The sequence below is a fragment of the Elephantulus edwardii genome, unplaced genomic scaffold, assembly GCF_000299155.1.
Source record: "Elephantulus edwardii isolate Elephantulus edwardi_28Jun2011 unplaced genomic scaffold, EleEdw1.0 scaffold00200, whole genome shotgun sequence".
NCBI lineage: Eukaryota > Metazoa > Chordata > Mammalia > Macroscelidea > Macroscelididae > Elephantulus > Elephantulus edwardii.
In genome coordinates, this window is record NW_006399950.1 from 3,923,474 (window position 1) to 3,935,664 (window position 12,191).

Genomic DNA, 12,191 nt, shown 5'->3' on the forward strand with positions numbered 1-12,191 from the left:
GTGGACGCCAACATGCTGGGGGTTTGAGGACATGGTCGCAGCACAGAATCCTTTGTTTTCTTCCATTTGCAGGTTTCCCCATTTGGTAACTAATTAAAAACAGCATCAGCATGGAAAGCAGTTACCTACGTGGGCAGAGGCGGTAGCTCCTTGGGTTCACAACAGTTGCTGCCTTTCCTGAACAGGTCACCAGCACTTTCTTTGTAGGTGTTTCTCAGTGAGTCTGTCCCTTCACTTTCCCAGCCCAGCACTTGCCCACCACCTCAGTTCAGGCAGGGAGTGTGCAGCTATCAGCCTTGTTCCTGATGGTGTGAATGGTTAAGGGTTCACGTCCTAGCCTCAGGGATCATGGTTCTAACCCACTGAAAGGCTGCCTGAAGGACAGTCCTGGTGACTGCTTCTCTTCAGTCGCCGCCTGGAAAATTCCAGGGAGCAGTTCTACGCTGCACGTGGGGCGGGTAGGAGTCAGGATCAATGATGGAAACTAACAACAACAACACTACTTCTTCCACAAAAGCACCACTCTCAGCCTCATGGGAGGTCCCCAAAGAGATGTCACAGGGTCAGGACATTGCTCCCCCACTGGACCACATGACCGCGGGCAGACAATGGCAAGCAGGTCACCTCAGCATTTAAATGATTTCATCTTATCATAAGCACGCTGCAGGTATTTAAGTATATGAATTATAATGCCCTTCATGTCTGAGTATGATTAATAGCTGAAGTATTTGGTTTTGAAGATCTGAACAGCGATAAACAGCTCAACTTCCCAGAAGGAGGCCCGAGACAACGTTCGTGAAGCAATTGGTCTGACAGGATAAAATCTGGAGTTATTAGATTATACCCTTGGAAGCTTTTCACAATAATCTGTAGTTAAAGTGAACCTTTTCACATGTGGTGGGGGAGTGATATGGGAACCAGAAAAGCTATCCTAATACGTGATTGCCTGCATGGGGACATACAGTTTACCAACCTGCAGTTAGTTATCATAAAATATCAATATTCAGAATGTTTTACAACCTACTTGCTATAAATTGGAAATCTGCATCTTAACTTTTAGAGCAGAAATATTGTTATTAATTATTCTCATTATGGAACCTGAAACCAATTATATTAAAATTAGAGCCACAAATGTATGCATAATTAGGGTATACAACATTATGCTTTTAGAAGTTAGCAGTAAATCAGCACTATGATGGCATCAAGATAGCCTGTAACTAAAACATTAAAACAACAACAAACTATTTTTAATGATGGATGTACTCTCTTAAAGGTTGTAAGTGCATTTAAAAATCCCAAGCTTGTGTCTCTACACGGCTTACATGTTATAATCACTAGACTCAAATTTTGAATGTTACTTTCATTGTTAAGGGCTGTGTTCTGACTTAGAACCAACTCATAGCTGACTGTCCAGAAGGTTCTTAGAGGCTGTAAATGTCACAGGAAGAGTCTGCCCATCTTTCTCCTATGGACCAGCTGGCAGACTTGAACTGCTTGCCTTTGGGTTGGTAGCGTAACTTCTTCTCACTAGGCCACCACAGAGGGATTATTTGCTGTGGCAGAGAGATCCTCATCGGTGTCAATAACTGAAGTCAAGGAGTTGACGAGGGAGTCAGGTGACCCTGTGACTCCATCTCCAGCCTCTGAGCCTTGGGGAATGTTGAGAAAGTTCATTAAGGCTCAGACTGGCCATCCAGACGATACATGATACTGGTCCTTCTTTGTTTTGTGTTAAGAATAAAATAGTCCAAAATGCTTAGCATAGCATCTGACATGTAACCTCAATAGATCTACTGCAGATGGGGAGGGTCTGTTAAGTGTCTATTGACTCAGCAGCAATGAGCTTTGGGGATTAATTTAATTTTTATTATTTACTCAACAACTACCTACTGAGTGTTTACAAAGTGCTGGACCCACTGCTGATTCAACTCAGAGCAACCCTCCTTGGGTCTGAGAGGCTGGAAATCTTAACTGGAACATAGGGCCTCATCTTTTGAACGGTACCTTCAAACCCCTGATGTTTTTGCGATCAGCCCAACAGCAACCACTCCACCACCACAGCCTTGGGGTAGACCCTCTAGGAGATGAGCAGATTTTGTTTTCTAGCCCAAAGTGGAAGAAGGAAATGCTGGATGAGGCCTAGGGAGCCTGGGATTAGAAGCAGGTTACATGATAGGAACTGAAAAGCTACATTGCTAATGGCGAAATTCTGCAGGGACATCGAAACCAAAGCATGCTCCAGATTACAACAGTGCATGCCCAGGGACAAGTCCATGAGCCATCAAAGCAAGGGAGGCCAGGCCCGGCTGTGTCCTCACAGAAGTGCTTCTATCCCAACAACACTGACTGAAAGAGGGCACTGGTTTCAGAAGCCTCATCTCTGGTGAACAAGAACTGCTATTCATGTGACTGAACTTATTTTCCAGAACATCAACTACAAGAGGCTGGGAAATTCTGTCCACAAAAGCAAGGCTGCAGCATCTGATGTGACAAGGCTTCGGTTCCTGCAGTTTTTTTAAAACACAAATCAGTTCTCCTCTCAGAATATCAGTTTTTCTAATTCATTAAATAGGAATCACAAAGTTTATTTATAGGACTGCCCTCTGGATCAAAAGATAGAAACATACATGGCATGATTTGAAAATTGTGACAGCCAGGTCTCATTGGGGGACAGGCTCTGCCCCTTCGTTCTGCCATGAACTAACTGTATCATAACAACAGGTAGTTCAGTTAGGTTAATTTTTTTCTTTTCACTTCTAAAAAGGTACAAGTCAAAGGACTTTTGCATCTAGAAATGTTCTCATGTCCATATTACAGAGCATTAGGTGGTCAAGGGGAAACCAATTTTTCTCAGTGGTTAGGAAAGCCTTGGGTGAAAGAAATAAATTACTTTGTAATGCAAGGATGACAAGCATATTTGTGAAGCATTCCATAATTCTAAGTGGTATAGCACTGGTCTGTGCATTTGCTATACAGAGGTAACTCATGGTTGCTGTGACGCTAAACACGGTGACACTGATGTGTCAAATGCAATAGTGGTTACTCATGGTGGACAGTGGTGGAGCTCCCAGGTGAAACAGACTGGAAGCAGGAGTGGCATCCACTTCTGAAATAGCTTGCCTCTAGAAACCGTATGAACTTGGAGAAATGATCAAAGTTATACAAGTATTCAGGTCTTTCATTCATAGGGTTGCTATTAATCATCTATGATTCAACAGCAAACAGCAGCAGCAGTAACATTTTAGACATGCCTTGTTGCACTTTACACAGCTGAAGGGACTTTATTGTAAAGAAATACAAGATAATTTTTCAATAAAGGTAATTTTTTTAATTTAAAAAAGGATGGATGGAAGTCTAGAAATTATAAATTGATGAGTGAGGAGTTGAACTTCAGGGAAAAGAATAAAAAAGACACAGGCCTATGCAAATACATCATGCCCAGATGAATTTTAAACGTATTTTCCCTACCTGTATTACTAAGTAGGAAATTAATAAAGGGACATCTTAATACTTACATCCAAACTGTTACAGGCCCTAGACATACAAGGATGAACAAGGTAGTCTCAGCTTGCTTCGCTAAGAATCTGTGGCAGGGGGTTAACAATTACAGCTTGCTCGGTGACACAATCAACACTCTTGGTACCAGCAGTCAGAAAACCAAAAGACAAATTGCACTGGGATAATCTGCTGTCAGGGACCTCTTCAGAGTGCTGAGCAGCAACGATGTCAGTCTAGAGACTAAGGTGCACCTAATCCAGGCCATGGTCTTCTCAATTACTTGCTATGCATCAGAGAGGTGGACAATGACTAAGGATGACAGAAGAAGAATAGAAGCCTTTGAGTTGTGGTGCTGGAGAAGAGTCTTGACCATACCATGGACTGCCAAGAAAACAAACAAGTCTGTCTTGGAGAGGATGAAAGCAAGTCTCTCCTTAGAGGTTAGGATTATTGGCACGTGGCCAGGAGGGACTGGTCCTTGGAGGAGGACATCATGATCGGGAGGGTGGAGAGACAGCGCAGAAGAGGAAGACTGTGGATGAGATGGATTGATAGAGTATCTGGGGCAATGGGAGTAGGTGTGTCAGAAATAGTGAGCCTGGCTCAGGACAGGACAGGCTCCAGGGCTTGGTACATGAGGTTTCTATGAGTTGCAAGCTACTCGATGGCACATAACAACAACATACACAATCAATTCAGCTACATTAGATCGTAGTGAGTGTGGCCTGGGAAATAGAGGAGAAAGAACAGTACTAACTGCTGCGTTAGACAGGGTGCTCTGGTGGCACAGCCCATCAGGCGCTGCGCTGCTGACACCAAAGCAAATTCCTCTCTGGGAGTTCGAAGCCACCAGAAGCTCTGCAGCAGATGGGCAACCTCCTCCCCTGGGATTTGCTCAGGAACCCCGTGGAGGCACAACTGTGACAGCAGTGGGTCCTGACAGAGTGATCTGGGAGCTTTCTGGAAGAGGTGACAGACACCTTGATCTTAGGACCATAATTTTTCAGCTGTGTGAATTATCAGGAGGAAAACATAAGAGGTCCCGATGCAAAAAAAAAAAAAAAAAGCCAAAGAAATAGTTTATCATTTCTGAGAAATTAAGATGAAACCATGGTAATGAATATGAGATTTATTCTAAGTGCAGTAGAAAGCATAAAGCAGGAAAGTGCAATGATCTAATTTACATTTTGAAGAGATTACACTGACTGTTCTGTGAGAAATGGCTTGGAGCCGGCTGAGAGGAGAAGAGGCCAGGTAGGAATGGAAGGTGGAGGGAAAACGCATCTTCCTCTCAGCAGGACATTGGACAAGGTTCTAATTACTTTGTTAGGAGCAAGTAGTAGAATCAGGGATTATTTCTAATCTGTTTGGGTGAATCTGTACTTGGTAGGAGGAGAAATTGCAGAGACTATCGATGTAACAGCTGATCTCATTTCCGTGGAAGTTCTCCAGGAGCAGGCCTCTCTGCTGTGGTCAACATGCTGTGTCAATTATTTGAATGGAGACGCGCTTATCAGATTTTCTGCTGACTCTAAATGTAAGAGGCCAATCAATATGTCAGACGAAAAAGATTTAAAATAATTTCAACTGTGATAGAACAAAGGGTCAGTGTTCAGAAGGTGAACTTAAAAGGGTAAATATGATATTCTGAATTTAGGTTAATAAAATAACATGGTCTGTAGCTTCAGATTAATAGAAATACATGGAAAATCAATCCTCAGATTTTAGATAATCGTATGTTCAGAAAAAGAAGCTTACAATATGAGGTAGATACTTTGAAAAAGCAAAGTGGGTACCACTGTCAGTCCCATCAATTGAAGAGGCTCATGTGGACTGATGCTAATGGTCCCAGTGTCCTCTGCAAAGGTCATGGCCCATGCACAAAACACACAACTTCTAGATACTCTGTTGGTAAGTGCCATCCAGTGAACTACAGCTCACAGCAGCCCTATGAACAAAGGACCCGAAACCTACCCTCTCCTGCACCGTCCCCGCCTTCCCTAATACACTCAGGTCCACTGCAACAGTCATCATGTTGATCCTTCATGTTGAGGTCGTCCTCTCTTTCACCTACAGGCATGATGTCCTTTTAAGAGCGCTGGCCCTTCCACTCAACCTGTGAGATGGCGTGTCACCTCCTTGCCTCAGAGAGCACTGCAGTTTTACTGTTCTCAGTGCTCTTCTCCAACACTACAACTCTAGGGCATTGATGATTCTTCTGTCATCATTGTTCAATTTCTGATGCACAGAAAGTAACTGCAATGACCATGGCTGGACTCGGGCACTCCTTAGTCTTTACATGGAGGCTTCTCAGCACCTTGGCAAAGTCTTTGACAGCAGATTTCCCAGATGCTAAGCATTTCAGCGAACTGTCACTTTAAAGGGTAAATATACTCCATCAAGTGTGTTATGAAGAGGACTGTGGACTAAGAACCCAGGAAAGAAAAGAATTACAGGAAACACATGGGATTGTTCTATTACGTGCATAAAATCTAAGCAGCATCCTGGGGACAATCTTGCAGGAGACCCTGGCTGGAGCCGCAGCCACCGCACCTTGGGCAGAACCCGTGAGTGGACGCTGGCGTGCTGTCTGGAGCAGTAGTATCCATAGAGCTTCCAGACTGACTGATTAGGAAGGACAACCTACAACTCTTTAGGAAGTCAGCCAGCGGAACCCCAAGTATTGCAACGGTCCAGTCCACAGGAGACCTTGAGGATGGTATGAGCCAGGTATGACTCTCCATTATGCAGGGGTGTGGGTGCCATGAGGGGGCCACCCGGTGGCTGCCAACGTCCACCAGCTTCACGCAGTAAGAGGAAAGGGTGAAAATGACGGAACCAACCTTAGGGTTTCGGACCAACTTCATGACAGAGATTTTGAGCTGTCTGTTTGTCTTTTCAAACTTAGGGCAGTCAAGCTTTGTGATGACAGTATGAGCTTCCTATCACCAAAATATTTCAAACTAATGACTGCAGCCAGGGTTTCAGAGGGTGGCAGGACACAGGGCAGGTAAGGGAGCTGCAGCCCGCCTCAGTAAAGTGGGAGGGCTTTTCCTTTGCTTAAACTTTTCTATTTCAGATGCAGTCCTTAAATATGAGAGCCTGTCTTTTGTCTATGAAAATTGCTGTGCTTTGTCTAGTTTTAAGAGGCAGTAATTTGTGTTTAAATGTCATGGCTTAGAATAATTAAAGTTTAGTAAAGCTTCATCAGTCTCCATTTTTTTTGTTGTTGTAACTAAATATTTCTTACAGAATAAAATCTAAAAGTCCAAGAACTACTAGATTAACTGAATTCTGAGGGTTTTTTTTTATTCCAAGAGTCTATAACTTGATTATTTTCTACAATTAATCAAGCAAGATGCAACTGCCATTGCTAAGAATAAAGAAATAGGTAAGTGTAGATATCAGATGACATTAAATCACAAAAATAAGCAGTTTGGTTCTATAGCATGTAACCAGACACATTCTCCTCCTAGTCTGTGTACCTGATAATGTTAGGAGACACGATCCTGGACTCCCACATAGATACATTACCTAGAAAATTCTTTGTCAATTCCTAAAATTGTAATACTAGATTAAGCACTGGATATTAGGTATATTGGATGCCAAGTTGCAGAGAGGATTTTGTTAATGAGAGTATTCAACAGTGTTACTATCAGAAGACTTTGCAATTATGGAAACCTTTGGTGTTAATGTACTGTTATATGACTTGGGATTTTATGCAAGTAAACATATAATCATATGCAAATTCATAAACCCTTAAAAACGTAGCTGATCATCAATCCTCAAAGGCGCCTGCACTCAAATGAATACCCAGTGCTTTCTTGCCTCTTTTTTTTTTCTTTTAATCTTGCTATTTCTAAATTCTACTTTCTTTCACATGCTCTTGGACTGTTATTAAATATTAGACTTAAGAGAGAGTTATTTTTAAAAAAGTTCCAAAATGAAATTATAGAAGGTTGATGACATTTACATTTTGTTTTTTAAATTTTTTTGTTATTACTGTAGCTTAACATTTTTCAGTTCCATGAAAACAAAAACAAAAACAAGATACAAACCCAAACCACACACACATATACACATACATAAAACATCCACCCAATCAAAAACAACCCCAAACCGAAAAAGCAGAGTATTAAAGAAAGAATCAATTTACTATCCTAGCTTTCTCCAGCTTTGCGCTTTAAGGTTTAAGCATTTATTTTTTTTTCTTTTTTATTGGTCTCCCTACAAAGCTCATATACTTTATGCTTCACACTATTCCTCATTCATATTGTATTTCATACAACCTCATGCATTATGTTTTATAAAATTAATCACTATTGGACCTCGCCCATCTCTACCCTGTCTCTTCACCTGGATCGTTCCCATTTCCTTCCCCCTCCCCATCCACCAAACTGGGCAACCCTGCACTTTCACTCCTACTCATCCTCTCTCCTCTGATCCCACGCCTGCCCGCCTTGGATTTCCATACATGTTTTACTAGTTATCCTTCTATTTTTACAATAATGATCTTACACAGTATTTGTCCTTATGATACGGAGTTTATTCACTCAGCATAATTGACCGTTAAGTTCTTTGCAGCTCTATACTTTTATACACACTCCCTTTGGAATGTGTCACTCTGTAATGTATACATAAATGTATGTTGTTGTCCTGTACCTTGGAGTTGATTCTGCTTTATGATAAGTCTATCGGACAGAGACCACCACCCCATGGGGATTCTAGTATTTTCTCATTTTATGGAAGAAGACTGCCTGGTGTTTCTCCCTTAGAGCAGCTGGTAAGTTGGAACTGCTGACCTGGTTACCAACCCTGTGCTTAGTCTCTGTGGTACCAGGGCTCGAACAAATTTGTGTGCGAATTTGAGTGTGTGCAGATGTATGTATGACTGAAGCATCACATAACCATAATCAGACTATCTCAGTCTCTATAAAACCAGAAGCATGACATCTTCTCATGCAGAATTACAATTTAACCAACAAAAAAAAGACACAAAATATGAGAAGGGTAAGGAAGATCATGTGACACATAAAATGCGTTCAGTTTATAAGAAGTCTCTGGAAGGCACACTGGTGCAATCTTAACATCTGCACCCTGATATGACTGCTACTTACAAGCAAACCGAAGCTCGGCTTCCCTGCTCACAATGGTTCCGAAGGAGTTGGTCGCTCTGCACTGGTACGTTCCAGCATCTTGGGTTTTATTGGGGTTATTGATCAACAAGCTGCCTTCAACAACACTGTAGCGGAAATCCATACCAATGTCAACATCTGTTCCGTTTAACTTCCACCTACAGTATAAAGACGACAGTGGATAAAGCTTTATAATATTAATCAATACTTCTCAATTGTCTAAAAGATATAAAAACTATAATAAATAGCATGAAATATTACTCCTGCCTTTCTTTGTTTTGTTTTTTTTTTTTCACCACAGTGCGAAAAAAGAGGCACAGACATACTCAGTAGTGGTGACATCATAAATGTCTATGAACAGAGTCCATCTTTTCACATAAGCATTAAAATTCCAATAACTGCTTTTATGACTATAGTAGATGCTTGTATAATTGTTTCACTTTCTCTTGAACATCCCACCGTACGATGTATATCTTTCTCCTACCAGGACTCCTCAGGGCATCTCTCTGCTGGCTCATGGTTGTTTTTTAAATGGGTAACAGATGACAGAACCCACCTTATTTCTGGACATATAAGGGAATTGCAGCTGAGTTCCTCTGACTTGGTTCTAAATAAGACTAAACTGGTTGAATGCATATCAAAAAAGCTCTATTCATCTGGAACTGTCTCGGGGACTAGACTGGTCCTAATCACGGACCACTCTGATGCCTCCTTATACCGATACTCTAACATCAGTCAAAAACCACAGTGATCTGCTGGTTAGGCCATGAAGTAACAGAACCCAAAATAAAACTCTGCTTCCCTCTTATTTGTTTACTTGGGTCACAGGTGTATCTGACTCCAGTCCTGAGTTCAGTAAGTTCGTTTCCATAGAACACACACGTTTCAACCGGCAAAGCGTAGTCAGCAACAGGTTTACATTTTTTTTTAATATCTAATAAGATTCCAGAGGGGAGAGCTTTTCTTAACCAAATTGCCTTCCAAGAAGTCATCCGAATGCTTATGAACTCTCGAGCAAATACAATTCAATAAGCTTCTATCTTACGTTTTAACCCCCAAATCTGCCGCGGAATATCAGCAACTGGAGAGAAGCACCAGCATTACGGGGAGTTTCACCACATTCCCACTGGGAGGTGAAAACAAGGCAACGCTGCAGTATCAAGGAAATCGATCCAAAGCAGTAGAAAGAATGAACAAAATTAGAGATGTTCATCTTCTCTCCTTCAAACAGGGAAGCTTACCACTTCGATGTGTGCACACACTCCCCTGCACGCTCTGCTGGTACAGCACGGGGCCCTACAGTGGGGTGTCAGACGTGGTGCTGGCTTGGCTGGAGGACGGTCCATCTCATGCAGGGGTTCTCGGTTCAATTCCCGGCCAGTGTTCTTCACAGACAACCACCATTCCTGGGACAAGCTTGCAAGATGCTCAAAGCGGAACAGGTCTCAGGGGGACTGATCCCTCAGGGGGACTGATCCCCAGAGCAACATGTTGGGTGTGCACGATGAAAATCATTGAAATGGAAAAATGTAGGTCAGCTAGTTTCAAAATTTAAAAAAAATGGTTTCGGCGAGAGCAGAATGTGCTCGCTTTCTCTCTGTTGCTGCTGCTGTTGTGTGCAGACTGCGGGAACTCACTCACAGTGGACCCTCCAGCAGGTTTACATCGGGAGAGAGGAGACTGCCCATCTTTCTCCAGAGGAGCAGCTGGTGGCTTCAGGTCACCCGCCTTTGGGTTGGCAATGCCACTCCTTACCCAACTCATAATAACTGCACCTTCCCATGAAGCCTTCTTTGATATTTCTAGTGACACACAGCTCAAAACCCCCTCCAATCCCTGCCGATCTCATCCTACTCTTCCACGTGCAGTTTCTGTCTTCTCTGTAGTAACCAGTTCAAGGTCAAGTCTCTCCAACAAAAATCAAGTGCCTTATGACCCAGGAGTGGTTGTCTGCTGTTGTCTTCTCCTTGACTGAAGCTGCGGGAATGGCCAGTGTGCAGGGTAAAAGCTGCCTGACCCACACGTTTGCAGAGATTCCGACCCTCTGGCTTATAGTCAAATTCCCAACTGTGCATGCCCCCAAAACTCCCTACAGATAGTGCCCGATCTCAGTCGTGTGTGTTCGCCTTCGAGCCGCACAGACCCTGTGCTTCTACCATCGCAGACCCTCACTGAAATCAACTCAAGAAATCTCTCACTTCTTTGCTAGCCACCATCTTTCTGGGCTCTGTTGCACACACAATTTCAGGTGCATTCCAGCCCATCAAAGCAGCCTCTGATCATGGCTATGATCTTGCCTGAAAAGGAAGAGTTTCAAAGCTGAGGGTGGGTGGTGGGCCAGATGATGAAATCACTCTCCACGTGCTTGCTGGTGAGAAGGTGGGTGTCAGACCCTGACATTTTCCCCAGGCCTGACAGTAATTCTCCCTGTGTTCTGACACCGACAAGAAAGTAATCAGCAACAAAGAGCAAACAGCAGGGTTATATTCTCGGAGCTCTGTCCACACATGAATCCCCAGCACTGACTGTCCACCCCAGAGCTGCTTCTGAGTCAGCTGATCACGTCCCAGCCATAACTCTCACATCAAATGATCGTGGGGCAATTTAATAGGACAAATCTAAAAATTCAAAGAGGAAATTGCAATCTAACGCGAGCTGCAAGCAGAGTGTGGAATTTGGGAACAGGACCACGAGTGGCTGTGTTAAAGTGGGGTGAGGATGACGAGAACTTTGCATGCTGCCTGTCAGCTCGGTAAACGCTCTGCAGTCAGTTCATCTACTTTATTGTCTGCTTTTACATACACAGAGCAAAGGAAGAAGGAGCATTTAGAACGTAAAGTGCTTTCCTTGACATACAGCTGAGTCCCTAGAACAAAGCACTACACCAAGCTTTATGGCAAAGCAGTCACTGTTCGTTCCAACTGAACGTGGGTTGCACTGAATTCCTTATCTGTCTGCACACTGAAACTCTTGAAAAAAGCTCTCAGCCTATTTCCAGTGTTCGAGGGATCTTTTAAGTCCAGTAAGTTCCTGGGTTAGGCGTCTCAGGCATCTCTTACTTGCCTTTTAATGTTATGTAAATTTGCTCTCACTTGGAGATGACAGCATGAAGCACTCCTCTTAACAAATCCTTCCTCCTCAGTGCTCCACAGGCAGTTCAAGCCTCCTCGCCCCACGTTAAAGCTAAAGCTACATAAAAACTGCACATATCTGTTTTACCTGTTCCAATTTACCTACAAACCCAAGTCAGATACACACATCCGGATTGATCCGTCTCGTAACTTGGGGGGCTGCCTGCATCAGTAACAGAGCAGTGGTACTCACTGGAGCACGTAGGATTTTCCCAGAGGCCAAGACAATCTGATGTGTTTCCTAAACTGATTGCTGGATTACCTGTGAAGCACAGCTTGCCTCTCTCCAGGGAGCAGGGCAGGGCTTGTGTGCAATACACATCAGCACTGTGGAGCCCTTGAGTGTCTGATTCTGCTGGCCTTGCTAGAAAGGTCTATGGGATCTGAAGCCACAAAATCCTTTCTTTGCTGAGTGCTCCAGCTTGGC

The 12,191-nt window shown here is 43.2% G+C and overlaps 1 protein-coding gene across 1 annotated transcript in view; it reads right to left on the reverse strand.

The window, feature by feature from the left end:
- CNTN4 (contactin 4) overlaps positions 1-12,191 on the reverse strand; it is a 515,944-nt gene that overhangs the window by 334,529 nt on the left and 169,224 nt on the right. The window contains exon 3 of the mRNA XM_006897086.1: positions 8,616-8,791. Coding sequence (XP_006897148.1) covers positions 8,616-8,791 — 176 coding nt within the window. The remainder of the gene's footprint in view (positions 1-8,615; positions 8,792-12,191) is intronic.